Genomic DNA, 24,674 nt, shown 5'->3' on the forward strand with positions numbered 1-24,674 from the left:
TGTTCCGCATGTCCTCGCGCACCTTTGTATATATTGGTGTGTTCCGCTTTTGTTTCGCCTGGTGATTTCGATTGGAGCTTGTCGCCAGCAGAGGATAGTGGTGCTGACGTGTAATTTACCTTTTGTTTTCATTTATTCCTTCCCTCTCCGCCTTCCCTTCTGTCCCTAAAAAGGGGAAATATAAAACCCAAGTCTGCTGGAATTCACCTTGTCGTGCGATTTTGGCTCCTTTTACCCTTTTCCATTTTGAGTTTGCCAGTTTTTATGCTAGTTAGCAGTGGCACGGTGAGTAGTACGGTACGCTTCCAGGTTGGGGGTTCAGGGTTGTATTCCATATGTGTGGATTGCGCGAGGACTCTTCCATTTATGTGGGTTTCTGGTTTCCTCCCGCAATGCAAAAATTGCCCATTGTGCGTGTGTGTGTGTGTGTGTGCACGTGCGTGTGTGCGTGCATACGTGCATACCCTGCAATGGACAGGCATTCTAAGACAGGCGCTTTACTTCACATGGTACTGGATAAGCAGCTATAGAAGTTATGTGGATGGAGATCTTGTGTATAGATATTCCTGGACCACTTCATGATGATCTCCAACCACCTGTTTATAAATTTTGCTGTGTTTTGCAGAAATATTACAGTTCTACGCCCCTGGCGGATTTAGGTATATTCTACATGGACCGTATCTTGCCGGGGGCGCCCACACACGCGATCGGTTTTCTATGAGTCATTTGCACATCACGTCAATGATATCATGTAACCATGTGGGTCAATTAACCTTGTCGGAGTGGGTGCCCAGATTCTGGTTTGTCAGCTAGGCAAGTTACCACTCAGAAGAATGACATGGGGCTGATGTCAGGTCACCCCGCTGGAAGCCCCACTTCTAATTTTGTACAGTACAAAAGCAATTAGTAACATCAGCTTTTTTTAAACACAGTTTCTGTTGATGGGGAGGGGGATGTTGAAGGGGGTTTCGCTTAGGGTGCCATAAAAGCTAGAACCACCACTGGTCTACGGTGTATTGCCTATCGGTTATACTAGTGTGGGTTGTAATCACCATAAGTCATATCTGTAAAACTAGTCAAAACATCATCAGTCTGTACTAAGCATTAATGCCTGGCCCATATCATACTGTAAGCTGTGTCATAATGAAACCATGACATCACTTTGCCCCCCCTGCCCACACTTACCACCCCCCACCCCACCTCACCCACCCTCACTCCCAATTTTCATATATTCAATGACTCCTGTAAATTTCTGCCAGGGTATCCATGCCCCTGTAACTGGTGCTAATTAAAGGATCCTTCATGGATATTAATGACATTTGAGAAGCCCACCATCATTATGATGCAAACAGGACTCGGTGCTCTTGGTCATCTTTCTGTTGAAGTATGTGATTCGGCTTGTGTGTCTGTGCCTTATAGTGCACCAACCATCCTGCTATGCCTCACGCTTTTAGAGCCAGACACAAGACACTCCCACCACTGCACATATTGATGTGGTTCCTCTGGCACCAGGCTGGACATGAAAGGATCCTTGTGTCTCCTAGGAAACAGCTGCACACATTGCATCTGTCCTGCAGCTCCTGGCAAATCGTTTGTGTTCGTGGGAGTTTCAGTGTTTAAGAACCACTTCATCGGACGTAAATATCGGTACAAATGTGAAAATGGCTCCTCCTTCCATCCAGCTGTCTTACAACTGCTTATTTTGGGCAAGTGGGTCCATCCTACAAAGTACAGGTGACAAAAAAAAAGATATTCAAGATTGGATGACAGTCCATCCCAGGACAGATTCAGACATTTGCATATTATGGCCAATATTCCTAAACAACTTAACTTTTCCATAAGCCTGACTGCCAGGCCAAGGAGAAGGGACAATCCAGACATTACCTTTGGATAAACTGAAGGGGTTTAATTTGAACACCACAATAAGACAAACAAAAGGACAACAAGGGGTCAAACAAGAGGTGGGGAGGTTGAGTAAGGGAAGGTTAAGACTACACGGTCTCAGGGTTGAGATACAAGGCAACAAGAAACACTAACTATACAGAACAGCACTAACAAATACAGAGACTAATATCAGTATCTACAATGACCAGACTAATGGGTAAGGCACAAGCATGAACATTATATATACTATAGATATACATAGCAAGGCTTACACAAAGGAAACGTGTGGGCCATAACAATTGACAAATCACATGTCAGGGAAAACAGCTGGACATAATGAAATCAAGAGGAGGCTGTAGGATGGCCAGCCACAACATTTGCTGGTCCTGCAGGAACAGGAAGGGCCAGGCAGAGGCATGTCATGACACTGACTTTGAAATGTTGGGCTTTTTAATCTTGCCAGTTTAAAGTACCAATTGAATCACACAAATATGTTAATTACTCACTAAGTCAGTTTCTGCCATTGCATGGTCACCAATCGACGTAGTACTGAACTGAAGCCAGACCGCGTGATTCACCTCCCTGCTCGACAAAATTATACTGTCGGGGAACCCCCCCACCACCGGGCGATCGGCGTTTTTTTTGTTGTTTTTTTTACGTCAGCATAATTTTATCGTCGGTTTTGGATTTTAAACAACTCTTCCAAATACCTCATGGAATCAATCATGTTTTCGCTGCATGTGCGATTTCCCGCTGTAATTCTTTATTTGTAAACAGTGACTGGAATTAAATTAGGTTTTTCCAAGGGTCCCATTACTAACTGTTTTTGGATCCACATTAAAAAAAAATCTTCCTGTGAGTTATTCAAACGTTGTTGTTCTTGCCGTGCAGTAGACGTTCCTGCATTTTTTTTCTGTCTTTACATGGGCTTTTATTATTCACGATTAACAAAAGGTAAATATTCTTTTATTTTTAAAACAGTCAGAATATCATATGACACCTGCGACATCAGTAAAACTCAGCTGAATCTGCGGTCAAAGTAATGTGGAATGAGACAAGCTGCATGAACCGCGATTTTCAGGCTGTTGACTCAGATACGGTGACGGGCGCAAGTTAGGGCTTCATTATTTCTGCTCAGCTGAGCTGCGTGTGTGTATAGGTGTGTCCGGCTTGGGGGGAGAGACAAACACGCCCTGATCGGATTGTAAGGGAGCACCAAACCAAACGCTGGGACGCTCTCCGGACAAGCCGCAGGCACCTGTACGTGTATACTCACCTGCCAAAGGTAAGGCTCCCTATCTCCGCACTGTTAGAAAAAAATACTAATTTCTGCATTTGAGAGTAAAATTACTTATAACTGGGGATGTACCCTCAAGGGTCTACCAGTTGTACCTTAGCTGCAGGAAAATGTACCTTTTAAGGTACAGAAATGGACCCTGAGGAACATTCTTGTACCGTTGGGGTACATTAATGTTGTTTGTACATTGGGGAACCAAACTATACCTTCTTTCTGCCAGCATGTTCTTTGATTGTACAGGCATTAACCAGCAGTTCTGTGTGTTGGGGAACATGACCGTAAGATCGTCGGTTTTCTGAAAACTGATTCCCAGTTTGTCAAACGCTCTAAAACAGGTCTGTTTCAGAAAATCTATTTATGGGATTTAAAGACATTCTCCTAATTATGCTTGGAAAAACTGCTTTAAAGTGTCAAATGTGTGTCGAAAGTGTGTTACAATCGAATGGCAAGACAGAGTACCGAGAAATTACTGTAAAGAAGACAGCAGGGGTAAAACAAGCTTTCTCACGGATCTGGAGCTTTAAGTTTGGATTATTTCGTTAATCATTGTCTTCGGCGCTGTAAATATACTACAGCATTTCTGGACATATCTGTAATTTCCTAAAACTATTTCATGTTTTTCGATAAACCGAAGTGTGTGTGTGTGTATTTTTTTTTTTTTTGAGAAGTTATTGTTGAAAAACGAGGAACAAAATGTCATAAAGGCATAATTACGTTTATTCCTAAAAGCTGTTTTCTTTGTGTTCACTGTTCTGTTTAGGGTAGTCACACACTAAATGTATTCTGTATAGTTAAGTGTTCTCAAGGATAGTGTCAGAATATATCCCAAATGTACATTTGCAGACCGTGTCTGATTAGACAAAACTGATCAATCAGGACCCACTACTGCACTGTCAGAAAAGGGTACAATTACTTGTCACTGGGGTTGCATCCTCAAGGGTCTACCACTTGTACCCAAACTGTAGAAATGGACTTTAATGGTATTTTTCTACCATTGGAGGTATATTAATGTTGTTTGTACCTTGGGGAACAAACCTGTACCTGGGTTGTACCCCTTTGTTTGACAGCATGTATTACTTAATCCTGCATGGAATTCAGGTCCTTATTAGCCCATTCTTATGGAATCAAAGGCTTTTGAGTTTCCATTCAGTAGTATGAGGCAAATAGTCAAGTTCCTCAAAACATGTCCCCTCCCCACAATCAGACCATCTAATATGACAATTATGCTGGAGGCTTGAATTCCTGGCTAGTGTGCTACGAATGTTAGGCCTTGCTAGTTAGGTTATATTCAGAATCATGCTCCTTAAAATCACTGCTAATACCATGAGTAGTAAGGTCTTCCACACTGTTGTTGCTACAGTGACTCACTGGGTGAAAAATTTGTGTCTCCGGCCAGGATGTCTGTTTGCTGGTAATAAAAGAGCCGTAGCTGCAGTCACTTGACATTTTTGCCCTTGTGTCTTGGCTGTGCAGTTTGAAATAGTAGTTATCAGAGTTTTCATAATGCCCCTATCATAGTGTTCACAGTGGTATGTAATGATGGTGTCTGACTCAAGCTTGTTGTTGCTGTTGCTCTTGTAGTGTTTTTTTAATGTAGTAATTCTCTCACCTACAGCAAAATCTTGCTTGCTGCTGTTTTTCTTGGGGGAGGGGTGCTCAGGATAAGCATCTGGAATTTGGATGGATACATGAATGCTTCAACTGCATATAATAGGTATAAATGTTGCATATCTGAAAATCATGAGTACTTTTGTGATAAATCAGGTTTAGGAGGAGTAGGTGAGGTGATTTTTCAAGAACGTTCTAAAATGCTTGGAATGAACACAACATTTTCCATCTGTAAGATCATGAAGAAATGTTTTTCAGAACAAGCTAGGAACTAATTTTTAGTAGCAAAATAATTACAATTGAGGAAAATATCAGAAATGTCATACTAACCTTGTTTCACCAGACTTTATTTGATTTTTGCCATCAAGCTGCCTTTGCATTTTTAATTCCTGTTAAATATACTAGCCTCATACTAACAGAACTTCAGTACCAAGATGTAAACAAGATGATATATGATGGTGAAATGTCTAAAATGACAATCGAAATGGATATACCTAAACACATTTATTTCAAACACAAGTAAACTGCCAGTTGTGTAATTTAATACTAACCATCATCTCAAGCCAGCCGCGAAGGACTTGAAGAACTCGCACCACAAACTTTGCATACTTGGTTGACAATTTAATTGATCGATTGAAGAAAAATATGTTCCCAGTGTTGTTCCTGGTTACACTACTGTGAGTCATTCTATTCTGTGTGGCCCCAGAATGCGACCCATACCTGGGAAAGTATTAAATAAAGGGCGGAAAGTTCATGAAGCCCTTGGTAGCCTGCTGGAGATTACCTAAACAAACACACCCATACTGTTCCGACTATGCTGACATTAACCAATCCGCTTCCACTCTGTTTTCCTCGCCTAGTAACGGTTGCCGTGGCAATCGAAAGTCACCCTCATATTTGTAAAGGTAATATTTTGTAGGGGAGGGCATACCCGGTGTTAAACAAAGGAAAAGTTACTAAAAATGTTTATGTCACGCAGTCTTGTTGGAAATCTGCGTAAATGTTTTCGGGCACAAATTCTAAAATTAAACACCAGGAGATCAATGGTGCCATGCACTGGTCGATTTTTTTTTTTTCTGATTTACATTTTGCTTTTGAAAGGTTCGAAAGAGGAAGCAGATGAACCTATAGATGATGATTAATAGATTGCAGAGGATTCCCTCCACGAGTACCATGTAGAGTGTCCGTACCCTGTGTTTTACTTATTTTCTGGTATTGATTAACCCTGGTCTCAGGGTAAAGGGCGTCATGTGTAGTAGCAGCGAGTTTTAAGTGTTTTTTTCTCATAAATTCATCTTTTAGACATCTGTGCAAAATGACGCCTAATCCTGAATGACTGCCACATTTACTTTTTAATCTTCAATTAACAGTTTACAGTTTACTCCATTCGCGTAGCTCTGTTTAGCACGTTGATTTTCTGCCTCAGCAATACCTTTGTGCCGGAGTTGCTGCTAAACAATGCTGACATTACTGGTTACCTTATGAAACTGAACCAGCCTGTTCAGAGAAGTCCCCCCAGGCTCAGTGTGGTTTAGATTGATTTAAAAGACTTTAAAAATACACGAACGACAGTACTTTGCGTTTAAATTTAGAAAAAAAAACACTATTGCGTCACTGACTATAATCTCTATAATTGCAAATATCAAAACCAAAGCTGCACACTCCTAGAAAATATACGGCAATTAACTACCTGTAATTGCGGAAATACAGCTCTTGCTACCTAAGCAGATGAGTTAAGACGAAGCAATGGAAGGTGTTTTGGGAAATCGAAGGCTCCTCCGCCTTGACCGCTTGATTATACGTCTGGAGAGTCGCGGGGGACGTGTACCCCCCCACGCCAGGGGACTTCCAACAAACAACCAAAATAAAAGTGGCTTTCGTTAATTACAGCAACGAAAGCAAAGCCATCGCTTTTAAAATGACACTGATTTAATGTGAGTCCCCGAAATCAGAGCCACTCAAGGTTATTACTAGATGACTCCCCGACCCCCCACCTGTGTTTCTGCTACCACTGTACATGCGTCCACGTGACGCGCCAAGTGTGTATTTTAACTGATTTCTGTTTTGTTTCTCAAAGCTTCGCACAATGTCTAAAGGGATTCCCGAAGTCTTTAAGAGTATCCGCCAGACACCGGGTCTGCAGATATGGACTGTGAACGTAAGTAGCGTTGAGCTTATCCCTACTATAAACATTTGACACGGTGTTGTAGACTGTAAATAATCATGGTGTGAGTACTCATATTCGGCCTAGTTTCTAAACTGCATACTTCATCTTGAACAGGGGAGAATTACTCTAACTCACTGTAAGCTGCATGAAAAAGGAGTAGGTACTAACAGATGACAGATATTCTGTAATCTAAGTTTTTTGCACAGTACATTATATTTTAAAATAAAACATTCAAAATCTTTGTTTCTCATTAAATTAAGAAATTTTATTTAAATTAAACTTAACATGAAGGAAATATTACAAATGTAAAACATCCAGGAAGTTTCTTGTGTTACAAAATGTCCGGGGAAGCAGAGAGACGAGGAAGCGGCCGGGGAACGAGGGATTTATTATAGAGATCGTCAAGGCAGGGCACGAAACAGACGTATGACTTCACAACAATACAATGGCAGAACTAGGGAAACATACTGTGACGTGGACTTAAATACACAAGACTAATGAAAAACAACTCGAAACAGCTGATTCAGTGTGGGATTCCACGCGAGGTTAACGAGGGGAGCGTGGCACACAGGAGGATCGGACGAGCGGGATGTAACATATCTTGCTTGGTCATGTTTAAAGATCACACACACACACACACACACAAATAATTATTCCTTTTGTCCAAGAACTTGATAAACCTGACAGTAGCTAAACAAAAACTGAATCAGAACCATGAAACACATGATCTGATGGGCATCTCAAGTTACACCGTGGATGAAAAGCACATATGTACTATAAATCATAAAGTGGATGGATGGATGGAAGTTTTCAATAAACATAAAGAGATATGTGTGCATGTATGTGCCTGACAGTGAGTGTATCTCATCAGGGATGTATAAGTATTACAAATAATCAAGTCAACTGTTAAGATCTATTTCGATTTTAATTTCATTCACTTTGGGGCATATTAGCATAATTGTGTATAGTTTCCTAACACAATTCTGCCCCATACCCATAATATAATATCAATAATCTCTCATTGTCTTTTCATGCATAAGCATAACAACTGTGCATTAAACCTGTTTTCATTTTTCATGTTAATTAAATGCACAATCAATGCTTTATTACTGGGTATTGTTTTGCAGTTCCAAAGCTTTAACCCCAATTATTTTTTATTTTTTTTATTAAAACAGTGCTTAACCTTACACTTGTTTTTTTGTTCATACCCTAGCTGGTGGTTGATGAGATTACACAATAATAAAGCAAAGTTTTCACAGCATTTTTACATGCTGAAAGTCAAGAACCATTTCGCCATAAGTGCTATTAAGGGGCAGGCAGCTCTGATCTTGTAGTGCCAGTATCCAGCAGGTTTTCTGTCCTACTTGATGAGCTACAATCTGCCTGAGATCAGGTGTTGCTCATCAGAGACTAAGTAGAACAGGATACCTGCTGGATACCAGTACTTCAGGATCAGGGCTGCCTACCCCTGGTGCAGTTACTTCGGCCACATTCCGCACTGCTTATACAAACACTGCCATTTTTTTTGTAAAGAAATAATTAAAATAATTATACACCAGATGTCTGCCTCTGGGAATCTGGAGTGCACAACCTCCCTGTTTACAATACGTTTAAAGTGTAAACTGTCGTGTATGTGAAACGTCTAGATTTAACATTATAAATAAAATCATCCTGTCAACGAAGGTTCACCCTGCACCCCTGTTACAATGGGTCTAGATGGAAGTGCATTTCCCTTTGCTTTTATAGAGGTGTATAGAATAGGGCGATGCAGTTGTTACTGGATGAGGAGGTGGATGTAAGAATGTGTCGGCAGACAGACTATGTGGTGCACTTGCAGATGAACTCTCAGAACAAAACCCCTGACAGAATTCGTTTTATCTTATTAAGGGTTAAACGCATTGCGGAGAAAACGGTTCCAGTTTGCTACAGATTAAATGTATTGCTAAGGATTTTTTGTTCACATTCAGTGTTTTGTGTATAACCACGTCAAATGCAACATTGCTGTTTTAGCTTTAGATACGAGATCATTTCGATTGTGCACGTGATCCCGCAAAAAAAAGGGAGCTGAGCTTGTTGTTTTACTGTCTTTCATGCAGAGCTGCAGTTCATAAGTATTTTTGACTGTAATCCGGTTTAGTCTCCTCATTGATTTTCATGTATTGTATTTTTATTTTCCTCCTGCAGAAAATGCAGATGGTCCCTGTCCCAGAACAGGCTTATGGTAACTTTTTTGAGGGTGATTGCTACATTGTTCTCTATGTAAGTATAGTCTTTGCATATTTACTCTCTACTTTAAGTTCTTTGTCAGATTTAAAACTATAACAGTGCAGGACATCAATTGCCAAGGAAAGCATCAGTTGCTTTCCTGTGTCTCAGAACCTTTCATTTGTGGAGGGCACCTTAACCCAATGCAATTTACAGTGACATTTTGACATGAAAACAGAGGTTTGTGTCATGATTTTGTATGAAAGTGACATGTGCCATTGACCTGCCCCTTTTGCCCAAACAGTTGAAAATGCCCCCCCCCCCCCTTTTGAGGTTCTAAGTGCCCCTCTTTGGGTGTTTTTTCACTGCACCAAGTACAGTACTTTTGGTACTGTACTTTCAATACTTTCACTTTTCCACTGATTTCTGATCGAGTACCAGTACCAAAACTTTCAGTATCAAAAGTGCCAAACCAGCTGTAGTACTTCTTTGGTACTTCGGTACTTTGGGGTGGGACTTGAAACGCTTTCTTTGTCGATTGGTTATGCAAATAGCCTGCCTCTGAAAGAAAATACAAATGCTGCCTTGAAAACAGTTGCAAACTCAGAAAATAATGATAAACAAAGTAAAAAAAAAAATACAATTTGTTCGTAAGAACATATACAACAAAAAGGTCCGGATGGCATGACAAGAAATTAATAAGTATTTTGTTGAATATACTGTACTAATACAGCAGTATAGTGTGCTGTCCTAGTGATGTGATTTTGTTACAAATATAGCGATGTGATTTAGTTGTAATAAATATTGGGGCATTTATAAAATAAAAAAAGGAGTTTATAAATTTCTCTCAAACCCATATTCGAGTAATTTTAACAGCAAGGATGAAAATTATTACAATTGTAATGAAAAGAAGCAGAAGTAAACTTTAAACTGATTTTTAAACATATAAGAATCTAGAAAAGGAATAATAATTAAAATTGCAAAGCTTGCTAAGTTTTTTTTTCCTATGACAGAGTAGAGTAAAAATATTTTATCAAAACGTTAACCTCGGCGCTATAATGTTCGTACAGAATTGAAAGTAAGAAAAAGCCTTATTTTAATATAGCTGACTAGCAGTGTAAGAATTAGATGTGCATAACATGCATTGTTGGTATTGATATTGCATGTCGTCCAGCCCTATAATATATATACAGCCATTTTTCTAATTTAGTACAAAATACCCTGCCTTGTGCTGTCATTTGGCGCCAGTACCAGTTTTTATGCCAGTTGGACAAGATCGGTACCTGGTGCGGTGGAAAAACGCCCTTTGATAACCAATAACCCCCCCCCCCCCACTTCCCTTTGAGCACCACCAGCACTGGTTATGACGACAAAAGGTCACACTAGATCAGCTCTGCTTCTAGAAGGTAAAATTCAGCCAGATCATCCTAAAGATGCTTTATTGAAGATGTCTTTTTGCCTTTTCAGGTAACTCCGAAATCCTCTGGACTCATGGACATCCACTACTGGATCGGGAGCAGCTCCTCGCAGGACGAGCAGGGGGCAGCAGCCATCTACGTCACGCAAATGGATGAGTTCTTTGGTGGAAAGCCCATCCAGCACCGAGAAGTGCAGGGCTGCGAGTCGCCCAAGTTCCTGAGCTACTTCAAGAATGGCATCATGTGGGTACACAGGATTCTGCTGTGACACCACAGATGCATTGCCACAAAACCTCACCTTACGCAAAAATTGCACAGTAAACATAACAGGGCTTATGGGAGAAATAAGACTGGGGACAGAGCAATCATGTGGGGTAACTGAGTACCAAGTGTATCCCTCCATAGACTGGCATGTTCGGGTTTCTTCCTCTACTCAGAAATTTGGGGGTTGAGAAATTGTGTATAAACCGGCACAAATCTTGCCTGAAAGCATATCATATTGGGCCCCCAACCCAATTATGCTCCACATTTTCTATGGCCCCTGTCCCCCTGAAATCGTCCCAACTTCCCCCGTTTATGGCATCACCGGGTGTCACATCCAGTCTAGAATCTATTATACAAGTTAACTCCTAAAGGTTTGGTTGTCTTCCACAGCCAAGCCCACGTCTAGAAAGTTCCATCCGATAAGCACTCGAGCCTACAGCTGATCCAGCACTCTATCAAGCTGCTTAAGCTTATTGATGCCTCTTGCTTAGGTTTGGGTTTGGTCTTGGTGAGCTTGGCCCAAGGGAAAATTGGTTTCTTGTCTCTTAAGGTCATGTTTGGGTCTGTGACTTTTGGATTTTTTCTTGGTGTTCTTGTTTCGGTTTTTGCTCATACGATTCTACTTTTTTTCTGTTTTGCTCTATAACTTTGACCTTTGCTATTTCTGTTTCAACTTGGTGCTTTTCAGCTGCCTCAGTTGTGCCGCTTTGCACTCAAAGGCCCCCAACTCATCAGCACCGGATACTAGGAGGCTTGCCTGTGGAAGCAGAAAGATATGACAGGCAGATGACCTGCTAATGAATGTATATGCAGTTCAGGGTGTGTCCTTTGCCCTTACTGAGTGTATCCTGCCATGTACTTTGTTAATAAAGTTGTATATTTAACTTTATCTTGTTGCCGCAGTAACTGGTTGACTTGAGCTGGTGTAGGTCCGCTCTTTGTCATTTGGCTCTTTTGCATGGCAATTCAGTTTGTAGGTGAAAGTGGATGTGAACCAGAAAAGCAGAAGTCATCTTCCTTCCTACTGGACAAGAAAATGCCGCAGACAGTCAAGATTAACAGAAATTGTGGTGTTTTAAAACTTCTAAGCTCTGTTCCACAAATCGAATGACTTTTGCCTGGCGTGATGTGACCATACCTCATTTCAGCTACAAGAAAGGAGGGGTGGAATCTGGGTTCCATCATGTGGAGAGCAATGTCTACAACATCCTGAGGCTGATGCACGTCAAAGGGATGAAGCAGATCACGGCTACGGAGGTATGACGAGGGAAGCGTCCTCAACCATCCGCACTGAGACAAGCAAGCAAACCAAAGAGCTCCACACCCCAGTGGCCCCAGGCCCCCAGCCCCCACATGCCAGCTTTAGCTTTATTGCCGTTGAGGTGTCCACCCCAGTCAGACCTGCTTCCGTAACACAGTGTGACTCCTGGGTCGGATCCGTTATTGGCTGTGATGTGTGCAGCTCAACGGATAGAAACATAACATAAGAGAAACATTTGATTATTAATCAAATTAAACTTTTCATTATTAGTAATATTCAGCTGTGGCACTGGGCCCAACTTTAGAATGTAGAGTGGGCAACAGGATTCTTTGAAGGTTTTGATTCATATTTACAGTAATAGTAAAAAAAAAAATGAAAAATGTGGTTGGTTGGCATTCACCCAGCCTTGGGGTAGGGCAAACAAGGATTGGAAGGAGCAGATCCATGTTGACCCACCCCCAACACTTGGTAAGCTGGGTCTTAAATTTACCATTATATCCACTATTATGCCATGCTTGCTGTCAGGCCATGTTTGAAAGGATCTAGTATACAAAATGTAAGGATTCTCTGTTTCATAGGTGGATGTGTCTTGGAACAGTTTTAACAAGGGAGACATATTTCTGCTGGACATGGGGAAGGTGATTGTTCAGTGGAATGGCCCTGAGAGCAACAGGAGAGAGAAGCTGAAGGTTGGATGATGTTTCGTCTATAAAGTGTGATCTCTGTGTTTGATCGCACACAGCGAATTGTGTTTCTACTCAGCTCTGAACTAATCTCTGTGGCCTTTTATTGTAAACATTTTAGATATGCTGATATTTTAAATGTATTGAGGATTAGCAATGAACTTAAATCTTAGGTACTGACAATTCCTCTACAGCGTGGCCATGAACGGGGTTTAAAGGGATCTGTTACTCCCAATGCAGGCGATGCTTCTGGGGCAGGACATCCGCGACCGGGAGCGGGGTGGGCGGGCCCAGATCGGGGTTGTGGAGGGCGATAAGGAGAATGAGTCTCCGGAGCTGATGAAGGTCATGGAGGCAGTTCTGGGGAAGAGGGAAGCTCCACTGAAGGAGGCCATCCCTGATGACAAGCCAGATGTATATCAGATGTCCAACATCAGGCTGTATCAGTATGTATCTGTTTAATCACTGAGGCCATTAGCTACTCCACAGGTAACTCTAGAGATATCAACCAGTCATTCATTAAAGGCCCTGCCAAACTGAGCTACACATAATAATAGATATAGTAGATACATTTACAATAAGTTATTATTACACATTGATATAACTAGCACAAGCTACATTTTCAAATAAACCTTGACAATAAAATGTCCATCCATTTTTTTTATACCTGCTGGTCTAATATGTTCAAATAGTATTTTCATCTGACCAGTAGGGGGTGCAAATACCTGCTCCTGTGAGGCTGCAACTGTTAATTCATTGCATAGCTAACATACGCCTGGGTGAATCACATCACTATACAAATGACACAAAATTATTAAAGAATCAAGATTCTTATATTAACTTTGTACACTGGGAAATGTACATACACACACATATAATATAATATAATATAATATAATATATGTGTGATCGTATGTATGTATGCATGCATGTATGTCCAGTTTATAAGCAATATCCAAGCCATCCAGGCACTGGGTTGGTTTTAAGTACTTAAGCTGGTAATTTGCATCACACTAAAGCAATGCGATCACCAGGTATGTTTTCATCTGATGCCATTGTTGATGCTGTCGTCATGGTCCCATGGGAATTCTTTGGGGATTGCGTGCTTCTGGATTTGTTTACCACTCTTTTTTTCTTCTATTGTCTCTGTCAGAGTCTCGGATGCCAGTGGTAGTCTGGTGGTTCAAGAGGTTGCCACACAGCCCTTGACGCAAGACCTTCTTAATTCTTCGGTAACAGTGGCCCTGGCCTTCACTCCCATCTCTATATAATGCGTCTTTAAAAGAGGAACACATGGGTGTATCTTTTACACTCTCATAGTGCTGGGGATTTTCTCAACATTCTTTCTGCTAAACTAGTTTTTAAGTGCAGTATTAGCATAGCAGTGGCCTTTGTGGTGTTGTAGCTAAGCCACCCTCATTTTATAAGGATGAATCATCTTTGTCCTTCCTATCATCTGAAAAGGAGGGGGTGTAATTCATTTGTCATGTTCTCCGCCTTTTTAATGGTTTCTATGTGAATCCAGCTTCTGTTCTTGTAGCATTCATTTGGGCTTTGATGTGAAATTCCTGTCTGGTTTTTAGAGACCCACACCAAAAAGTACTGGTCACCGGTTAGACCCTTTTTTTGGGGGGGGGCCCTACGCCACTTTGGGGGAGCAGTCCCCAATGGCATAATATGTATTGCTTGCGATTAAATTTGTGTTGCTGTGGGGGGGTGGCTATTTCATGATCCACAGTTCGATAACCACTATCCTAAGCTGTCCCATGTACTCCTTCTCTCCAGGACTGCTTCATTTTGGATCAGGGTGGCAGCAGTATCTCAGTGTGGAAGGGGAAGAATGCGTCACCAGAAGAGAGGCGCTCAGCCCTGTCCAGGGCCGTGGTGAGTGACTGTGTGGCCTCACAAGGCCACTTACTCCAGTGACCACTCATAAAAATGACACAAGTCCCCATCACTATCGAGCATCTGTGTATCACCCTTTGTCTTTAAAAACTGGAAGTTGGAGCAACATGGACCATGTCAAAATGTAAGCCAGTTTGTCCATATAAATCCTATATTTAGGCTTACACACTGGCATACAAATATACAGTGCTGCTTCTGCTAACAGCCCTACTGTGCTTAGACGTTGAAAGTACATGTTCCATTTGCATAACAGCAATTTTGCACTGTATTTATCATAGTGGTATATTTTTACACAGATCTCTTATTATATGCTTGCTTTTTATTATTTTGTTGGTATTCCCTTTGCTTATTTATTGTCTGTCTTTACTTACGTTATACTTTTGCTTTTGTATTAATTTCTGCTTCCTCCTTTGTTGTATTTCCTCTTTGTGCACAAAGAAACCACCCCCTACAGGGATCAATGAAGTTCTATCTTAATTTCCTAGGGTATCGTATTTATTTAGCAAAAATGTACATGTCTTGCCATTAGTTACTGTACTCTATGTATGTAATTATTTGTTTGTTTGTTGGTTTACTCTTGATTTTCTTAATGTGTTATTGGAAAAGCAATGTACTGGCATGTGACTGAAATCAACCCCAAGATCCTCTTTTGTCTCAGGGCTTCATCAAAGCGAAGAATTACCCCTCCACCACCCATGTGGAGGTGATGTCTGAAGGTGGCGAGTCTGCTATGTTCAAGCAGCTTTTCAAGTCCTGGAAGGAGAAGGACCAGACACGGGGCTTGGGGAGTACCTACACCGTCGGAAAGATCGGTATTGGCCCCTAATATGACAGAGAGCCTATGCTGATGTCATAATTCATGCCCACATGCTAGCAATTCATTCATAAACTAGCACATATATGATGTGATTTAAGTTTATAAAAATTTATAAAACTCCTTCCTGGAAATATACTGACCAGCCGAATCCAGGTGAACACTATGATCCCCTATTGATTTCACCTGGTAAATCTACTTCAAACATTCACAGTACCAGTCAAAAGTCTGGATGCACCTCTGGAAAATTATTTGTCTTTCAACAAGATAATGACCCTAAGCACTCCATGAGTTTATGTAGTGAGTATTATCTTATGGACAAGGAAAGAGATATAGGACTGTGACAGGTGACCTGGTCCCCACAATCCCCCGGCCTAAACCCTATAGAGCTGGTTTGGGATGAGGAGGATCAAAGAGTAAGAGCAGGGTGGCCACCTTGTGCCCAAAATTTGTGGCGACATTAAGGACTGTTGAAGAAGCATCACAGGTGGCTACATCTAGAATCCGGTAGAAAGAATGTCATGACACTGCAACACTGTCTCTGAAGTTACAGGGGGCTATTTTGAAGAGTCGAAAATTTTGAGATGTTGAACCCTTCTCTTGGCTATTGCAATATTTGATATATATATATATATATTTATATATATATATATAATATATATATCTATATATTACTTCTCTGCCACGAGGCCTTTTACTATGAGGTGAATAACGTAGCTAAAACAGAGACATACATTAAAAGCAGGTATGTCCAGGCTTTTGACTGGTACTGTACAATTATTTAAATTTGCATTTATTTTCATTTAGCAGATGCTTTTGGCCAAAGTGACATACAAGTGAGGCAAACAGCACATTACAAACATACAGCTGTCAAGGAGTCAGTTGGGCATAAGTGCAGCTCGGCTGAGCTTCCAGTGAATGTCCAGGTTCAAGTGTAAGCAGCAGTAATGGACCAAGAGCTGCACAACATCTTCCCAAAAAGCAAGAACCTAATTAACATGACTGATCAAATCAACAGAAAGTGTCACGTTAAGAGTATTCATGGAACATATCAGACTAGTAGAGCTATTCCTGGAGTAGATGGCTCTTGAAGCATTTTTTGAAGTAGGAGGGGGAATCTGATGACTGGATGTGGTTCCGCACTCCTTTCTTCCTTTGGGGAACCACACATGAGAAATGTCTGGAATGAGACTTGTTATGTAGTGGCGGGAACTCATGTGGCATTGGTTTGCTGACAGAAGAGGGCAGAATAGAAGTAGGACATAGGTCTTAAGGAGCCACTTGATCAAACGGTAGTTGAAGAGTAGGAAATAAGTTAGGAAGGCTTGAGAACATAGAGATGGATTGATTTAGTACGGTAGAATAAGTGAGGGAAAAGATACTTGCCTTTTCTGGAGATCTGACAGTGAGTGCCAGGATTGTCAGGTCAGGTGTGTGAAACACTGCAGTGCAGCTGGGGTTTCCAGGTGTATGGGGGATGGGCCATCCTCCAAAAGTGTGTGCGTGGATTATGTTTACATTGTGGGAACCAAATGTGGGTCCCCACAAAGATCTGTGAAGGAAATCAAAAAACTAAAAATTCCAAAAGTCTCATATCTTGTTTAGATACTTATGGGTATGGTTAGGGCTGGGTAGGGGTTAAGGTCATCATGTTGGGATTAGAGTTTTCCCCATAGAAATGAAGGGAGAGTCCCCACAAAGATATAATTGCAAGCCTGTGTGTGTGTGTGTATAGCCAACTGGACATAGTTGTAGGAAGCTTTGGAGTCAATGAGACCAGCATCCCAGTGGAAAACTTTCAACACTTTGCTGAGTCTATATCCTAAAATTGTTCTGAAAGCAAACGGTGTTATGGAGTATTACACATAAATAATAGGAACTATTTAAATAATGACGTATTGTGCAGTTGCATTGAAGATAAGTTATCTATGAAGGTCAAGGTCTTCAGTCGGTAAAGAAATTGGTCAGAGACAAACAAGGGAGGACTGTTTGTTTTGTCACACCTTGTAGTATGAAGGTTCAGTGCCTGATTCATTGTTCTACAGCTAAGGTGGACCAGAAGAAGTTTGACGTGATGGAGCTTCACGCTCGTCCTGAGTTGGCCGCCCAGGAGCGCATGGTGGATGACGCCACGGGAGAGGTGCAGGTGGGTGACCTAGAAGGAGGTCCTGGGTATCCCGCTTTGTTAAAATGTCACACCCATTTGCTCCTTCCATCACTACCCATGACGTTCACCTCCTAGGTTTGGCGCATTGAAAATCTGGAGCTCCAGGAGGTTCCCCGTAACACGTACGGCCAGTTCTATGGAGGGGACTGTTACCTGGTGCTGTACACCTACATGAAGTCCAACCGAGCCCAGTACATCCTTTATATGTGGCTGGTATGTGGCTGGGGTGGTGTTTTATTCACGGCTATGCGGTGTCAATTCGCTGATTAACCAACATTCATTTGTGTGGATGGTGTGGTACCACAGGGCCGTCACGCCACCCAGGATGAGATCACAGCGTGCGCTTATCAGGCTGTCAATGTGGACAATAAGTACAACGGAGCACCTGTGCAGGTCAGGGTGACCATGGGCAAAGAACCACGCCACTTCCTGGCAATTTTCAAAGGAAAACTCATTGTCTACGAGGTAAGGTCACTCAGAAAGGCATGAGAGATCTAGTTGTTCTATAACTTCTGAAGCCACATGTCATTTGCACTTATGTAGATACGGTGAGTTCTAGTTTTTGCCTTATCTACGTCCTGCCATAGTTATAAGTTCTAGTTCAGTTAAGGCTGTGAAAAGGGTAATTGTTGATGCCCTCGGTGAGGGCTTCTGTTTGAATGTGAAGGTCACAGATCAGAATATGTGGAATCTGTCATTCGTGGGAGCTCCGGCCTCGGCATTTTGTGGCACTTGCGTAATGTCTGTCACTCTGCGCTGGATTTTTTGAGCTGTTGTTTAATTTCAAAGCTCTCCTTCTGCAATGTACTACCCGCACTTTCTGGGATAAGCTCTGGATCACTATAAAGAAGTGGATGGATTATGGGAAATTATGCACCAATAAATTAGCATTTTTTGCTTCAGACATTATGAAAAAAATCCTAGATGTCAGGAACTTGTCATCCTGTCCAGGGTGGCACCGGGCGTCCAGGCGTGGTGAACCCCAACCCGGGTGCCAGGCTTTTCCAGGTACGGGGAGAACATGAGTGGAACACCAAGGCCACAGAGGTACCGACGCGTGCCTCCTCCCTCAATACCAGTGACGTCTTCCTGCTCAAGACCGACAAGGTCTGCTACCTGTGGTACGGCAAGGTGGGCCAACCTTCCTAGACCTTCTCGCTTGTAGTTTGTAGACCTGTTTGTATCCGTGGGGCTTAATGCCTTCAACTTTTGGGTTAGTGAGGGTTAATTCTCAAGTGGCACATTTAGGGGACACACACACACAAAGGATTAGGGCTCTGTGAGTGTATCCAGAAGGTCGTCAGTTTTAATTCCAACTTTGACAGAATACTTGGCCCATTGTTGAGCCCTTCAGCGAAGTACTTAACCCCCCCGAAAAGTTCCAGTGATACGAGATAAATGGCCTGACCCTGCACTTGGAGTCCAAGCTTTGCTGGGTTTTATACGTGTGTATATCTCAAAGGAGAAACGCAAAAAGAAGCATTCCAATGCACCTGTATTGCATCGTGTGAATGGCAACTAAAGCATGTAATTTTTTATTTCATCCTGGTGCAGGGCTGCAGTGGGGACGAGAGGGAGATGGGCAAGTCGTTGGCTGACATCATCTCTAAGCAGGACAAACAGATTGTGATGGAGGGACAGGAGCCTGCTGATTTCTGGGTGTGTTTGGGAGGGAAGGCTCCCTATGCCAGCGATAAGAGGTTTGCTTGCCGTCTCTTTGAGAACTTGCTGGAGTTATGTGCAGGTCCTGCGGTTACCGGCAACCGCCCTGTGACGCCGGCGTCCTTCACAGATTCCAGCAGGAGAAAGTCGCCCATGCGCCGAGGCTGTTCGAGTGCTCCAACCAGACGGGCCGCTTCTTGATGACAGAGATAAGCGATTTTGCACAGGAGGACCTGGACGAGGATGACGTCATGCTGCTGGACACCTGGGATGAGGTGAGCTGCTTCCATCCTCCTGTCCTCCCATGTCCAAGCAGGCGTTGAGGAGCGGAGAGGAGGCTCTGCCATCGTTTAAATCTCCTTTTTACTGATATTATTGACAGGAATAGAAGAACTAGCACCAGAAATTATTATTTTAAAATTGTAAATGTCACGAAAGCTTCAACATTTCTGAGAACACCGGGTTTAAGCTTGTGATGGCTACCAGTGACATGGTACACCTCTGCCATTTGGAGAGGGCTGGTTAAATCGCAAGGTTGGTAGAGTAATTTCACCATTGCACCCCTGAGCAAGGCCCTTAACTCCCAGTTGCTTCAGGGACTGGCTGATCCTGCCATCTCAATTGTTCATCACTTACTATAAAAATAATATATGGATATCCCATGGTGTACATAAGGTTACACTTAAGTATGTATAACATATATTATTAGAATGTATTTTACTTAATTTGTGCTTTCTAATTCCCCGAGAAGGAATTTCCCAGCATGCTGTTGGGTGCACATTGGTAATCTTCAAAGTGCTCTTGTGATAAGACAGCAAAATTAAACTTCTTAAATAAAATGTAAATAAATTAAATAAACGGCTATATCTGTATGATTTCCGTGCTTGAGTTCCTGCTGTCCTGCTATCTCTGTGCAGTTCACACCTTCACATCATGTCCTGTTCGTCCCCAGCTGAAGTCTCGTCCCGGGAGTGGAAACCATTGGTTACATGTCTAATCAGTTGCATTTGCTTGTCCCGCCCCTCCCAGATCTTTCTGTGGATTGGCAAGTCGGCAAACGACTATGAGATCAAGGAGTCGGCCACCAGCGCGGTGGAGTATCTGAACACCCACCCGGCCGGCCGGGATCCCGGCACGCCCATAATCACGGTGAAGCAGGGCTCCGAGCCCCCCACCTTCACTGGCTGGTTCAACGCCTGGGACCCCCACAAGTGGAGTGTGAGTGTCATTGGGCAGACTGAGTCAGGGCAGGGTGACAGAGCAGGGTGACACAATAACGGGCTTAAAGAATAAAAAGTTAGCTTGCAATAGTGTATTTAATGCAAATAAACACAATAATAATAATAATGACAATAATAATAATAATATATGTGCTATCCAGTCTTTTAGAACTGTGTATTCTCCTTGGGTCTTCATGGTTAACCACGGTCATTGTTAAGATTTTCAGCTGCTAAACAATGAGAATTATTCAAGAAATAACAAGGTCTTTAATGATGTTAATAGTAATTATTATATTGAGTTAACTTTAATTATTTCTTGCAAATTATCTTATAATGTTTCCAAATCACTTTTACATGTGAGTGTGCTTGGATACTTTAACCCTCAATGGGTCCTTGTCAGAAAGTTACGTTCCAGGTCCTTGGGGTTCAAGTTGCACCCCTATCCATTGGCATATATAATTCAATGGTACCAAGCTCAAATTCAATTAACTAAAGTTAAGATACATTTATTAGTTAACTGAATGATGCTTGCACAGCTTACGCAGTGAGATAGTGCAGTTAAAGGGGTTGCGGCAGTGGGGGGGGGCAGCAGAGGGGACTGGTCATATAATGCACATTCCGACTGTATCCTCTTGCAGAATGTGTCGAAGAGCTTCAGCTGTGGAATACCTAGCCATGGTGTTATATCTTTTCTAACAGTTGAAATGTAAACAAAACAAAATGGCTGACTTTTTTTAATATCCGAAAATGTTCTAGAATATAATAACATAAAAAATTATAGTAGCAATTATCACTAATTAACTGAATTTGTCGATCATATCAATGTCATAAATTAACCCTAAAAAGGGTTATGTAATAGCAACTGATACCACCTGAGGCCGAGCGTGAACGACTTTGGAAGCGTCTTGGCAAAGTTGAAAGAACTGCATTGTAGGTGGACCGGGAGGACAACTGCTTCAAATGAACGACCGTCGTTGAACAGAGGAGGTGGCCTAAGACGTCTATCACCTACCTACAATGCAGTTCTTTCAACTTTGCCCAGACTCTTCCACAGTCGTTCACGCTCAGCCTCAGGTGGTATCAGTGAAACACATGAAAGCCAGGGGGAACAACAACAACCCACAGGTGACCATCTAGTGCTAACGACTTGAGGATTCTACAGGGTTCATCAACCTGCTATGCCAACCAGTCAGTCAGAATTGAGAAAGCACTCTGGATGGAGTGCAACACTTCTTCTATGAAAAACAAAGTCCAGTTGCTATTGCATAACCCTTTTTTAGGATAACCATGACCTGGATAACTGAGAATCTCCACAGACATCTGTCATAAATTAAGTTTTTTTTGGGGTGCATTTTGCACCCCCGAAGAAAGTATGCCAGCGATAATTGACGTCAACACTTTTTCTATCATTTTCTGCATGACTGTATGTAAAACTGGTGCACTTACAATGTCCTAGAGGATAACTGCTGTAATTTTAATAACAACATGGTAGTAGCCATAGAAATGGGCATGGGGTGCAGAACGCACCCCAAGGAACCATTGAGGGTTAAACTTCAGCTAAGGCTGAATCATTTGGCCAGAACCTGGGATCGAAACGGGGTTTTAAATGCACACTCTGCCCTCTACTGGTTATGCCTGGTGATTTTACAGTATATGCTGTCTGCCCTCTACTAACCACGCCTTATTACATGTTGCAGTATCTGCCTGTATTATATTTTAATGTAATATAGACACTCTGTTTTCTGTGGACTATGCCTCCTTATTTAATGTGCAGATTCTGCCCTCTGTTGGAAGTCCTCTTCACTTCCCAGTCTGACTGGGTTACTCTCTAATGATACCTATGAGAACAATCATCATCTTCTCTTTTTAGCACGGTGCCAATTCGTATGAGGAAATGAAGAACAAACTGGGTGATGGGGCATCCATCTCCAATATAACTGTTGTAAGTTTTTCCTACTGGGCTTGAACATATGTTGTAAACATGCTTCACTGTAGATGTAACTAGACTATCAAGCTTTTACGGCAGTAATGCTGAGATGAGCGCAGGACAAAAACTTCTGTAAATGAAATACGTTCTTAAAAGTATATTTCTCTAATCCTGATCCAGTATCACGAACCATCAAATTGATCATGATCATACCTGTTTGTATGTACATTTTAATTAGTGCCTGATTTGCCCCATGAATTATAATTGAGTCTGTAACTCTGGTCACATCGTTAAACTCTGAAGTTTCTCTGCCCTTTGCAATACATTTATAAAAAATGGGGAAGAATGAGAATGAATGTCTCTTGTGTGTTTCCAGGATCTGAACAACACCAGCCTCAGCCAGAAGAACGGGGGCCCTCAAAAACCATACAGCGCCCCCGGCGGCCCTGTCAGCTCCCCCCCGGCTCACAAATCCATACTAAAGAGTCCCCAGCCTTCCAGCCAAAGCACCCCACCTCCCAGTAAAGGCCCCAGTACCTCAGCCAGCAAAGGCTCTGCCTTCTCCCCCCAGCTGTTAGTCAACAAAGACCCAGAGGAGCTGCCCTCGGGTGTGGATCCCAGCAAGAAGGAGGTGAGCAAATGGGAAGGAGGTGCAGCGCTATGGACGTGCGATTCAGGTTAACCTGCCGGCTGACACTAGGTGGAGTCACACACCGTATTAGGTTTCGGCCAGCCTAGTGCTACACCCGCCCTGTGCGCCACACTGAGACTGCTAGCATGTTATGTCTTAAGTGTGTGGGTCAGTGGGTTAAGAAGCTGTGTCTGTGATTGGAAGGTTGCTGGTTCAACTCCTGTGGTTGGCAGGGTGATGTCACAGTTGGGCTCTTGAATGGCCAATGTACTGTGATGTAATGTAGTTTATGATGGTATATGCTTTGTGATGTGCTGGCATCCCAGTGTAGCCCAGCCTTGTATTCTGAGCTGCCTGTGATAGGTTCCAGCCCCCCCACCCCCATGACCCTGACCAGGATCAGCAGTTGGGAGATTGGTAGATGGATGCATGAATGGAATGAGTAATGACATAGTGGAATCCATTACATGTTCTTAGCAAAGTGTGGCTGGCATGTGGCTCTTTGCTTATGATCAGAAGGTCACTTGTTCACATCCCATGGCTGGTGATCAATTAAAAGTAAAATCCAGCCACAATTTTTCAGAAGACTATTATTTTTTCTATTTCTCTTATTTGTCTGTGTCTTCGTACAGGAGTACCTGTCTGATGCGGATTTTGAGAGCTTATTTGGTACGACCAGAACAGATTTCAGCCGCCTGCCAAAGTGGAGGCAAAATCACCTGAAGAAGGAGGCGGGGCTCTTCTGAAGTGGGAGGAGCTCCAAGCAACAGCGAATGCTACGCTACTATTAAATTAGCATTCGCACATTGCGGATCCTGGAGACCGAGCGCAAGGACAACACACGCCTCGACAAGGAACTTCCTACCTAAAGTAGCTGATCTGTAAATTCATAACACTCTGTTAAGTGCTGCCGAACTCGTCAGGTCTCCAGGGGTATTAATGCTCGTGTTATTGGTTAGAGGAATTTTTATCAATTAGGCTAGTGTCTAAACTGTAATACTGAATTCTTACAGAAATAATGTGCCTGAAACATATATAATTACAGCCAAGAATGTTATAAACCCCTTTTTGTAACTGTATATATGCATTCTGCTTTATTAGTTAGCCTTTGCTGGCTTTCTTTAGTGGATAAATGTCACATAATCTGAACATTAAAATCACTGCCACCTGTGTCACTTTAAATGATTCTGTGTACTGACATGTGTGGAAGAAACCTGGGATCATACATGGGCGTTGGCTGGTTGCTGAATTCTTTCTAGTGTCATTAGGCCCAATAAACATGTCAAATCGAGTATCCTAAATAAGCTGTATGTTGGCTGTGTTTGCTGTGAAATCCTACCTGATCTGTGGTTTCTGACTGGCTGCTTAATTCTCAGCACAAGCTTCTACTCTGGTAAATCCATATATAAAGTAACCAAAAGACTCTGCTCAGTTAAAATATCGAGAAACATTCCACTGAAGGGAAAATGGTCAACTGAAGGAACTGTCGGCATTATCAAATGGAATTGGCATCTGTTCTTAAATTCAGTTTAGAAAGCAACATGGGGGGGGGGCGGTGTCC

General features: G+C 42.3%; 1 protein-coding gene across 2 annotated transcripts; it reads left to right on the forward strand.

Annotated features, from left to right (window-relative positions):
- Positions 1 to 249: 249 nt before the first annotated feature.
- On the forward strand, positions 250 to 24,295 carry vill (villin-like). Of its 2 annotated transcripts, XM_023800161.2 has the most exons (21): positions 250 to 285; positions 3,044 to 3,169; positions 6,867 to 6,947; positions 9,141 to 9,215; positions 10,629 to 10,822; positions 11,992 to 12,100; positions 12,683 to 12,793; positions 13,028 to 13,233; positions 13,941 to 14,019; positions 14,573 to 14,671; positions 15,351 to 15,504; positions 17,552 to 17,652; positions 17,749 to 17,886; positions 17,980 to 18,138; positions 18,625 to 18,804; positions 19,228 to 19,373; positions 19,466 to 19,610; positions 20,365 to 20,553; positions 22,426 to 22,497; positions 22,859 to 23,113; positions 23,746 to 24,295. In XM_023800161.2, the coding sequence occupies exons 1-21, from the start codon at positions 265 to 267 to the stop codon at positions 23,857 to 23,859; spliced, it is 2,754 nt and encodes a 917-aa protein (XP_023655929.2). In that variant the 5' UTR covers positions 250 to 264; the 3' UTR covers positions 23,860 to 24,295. The 2 variants fall into 2 exon arrangements, with proteins under 2 accessions (XP_023655929.2, XP_023655930.2); XM_023800162.2 differs by lacking the exons at positions 250 to 285; positions 3,044 to 3,169 and adding an exon at positions 4,872 to 4,895.
- Positions 24,296 to 24,674: the final 379 nt, after the last annotated feature.

Source organism: Paramormyrops kingsleyae, chromosome 1 (assembly GCF_048594095.1).
Source record: "Paramormyrops kingsleyae isolate MSU_618 chromosome 1, PKINGS_0.4, whole genome shotgun sequence".
NCBI lineage: Eukaryota > Metazoa > Chordata > Actinopteri > Osteoglossiformes > Mormyridae > Paramormyrops > Paramormyrops kingsleyae.

Excerpts from the sequence above, each read along its gene's own strand:
- vill (XM_023800161.2), top strand. The coding sequence starts at position 265 with ATGCTAGTTAGCAGTGGCACG. Across the intron at positions 9,216-10,628 it reads ATTGCTACATTGTTCTCTAT|GTAACTCCGAAATCCTCTGG; the intron begins GTAAGTATAGTC and ends TTGCCTTTTCAG. Across the intron at positions 14,672-15,350 it reads CAGCCCTGTCCAGGGCCGTG|GGCTTCATCAAAGCGAAGAA; the intron begins GTGAGTGACTGT and ends CTTTTGTCTCAG.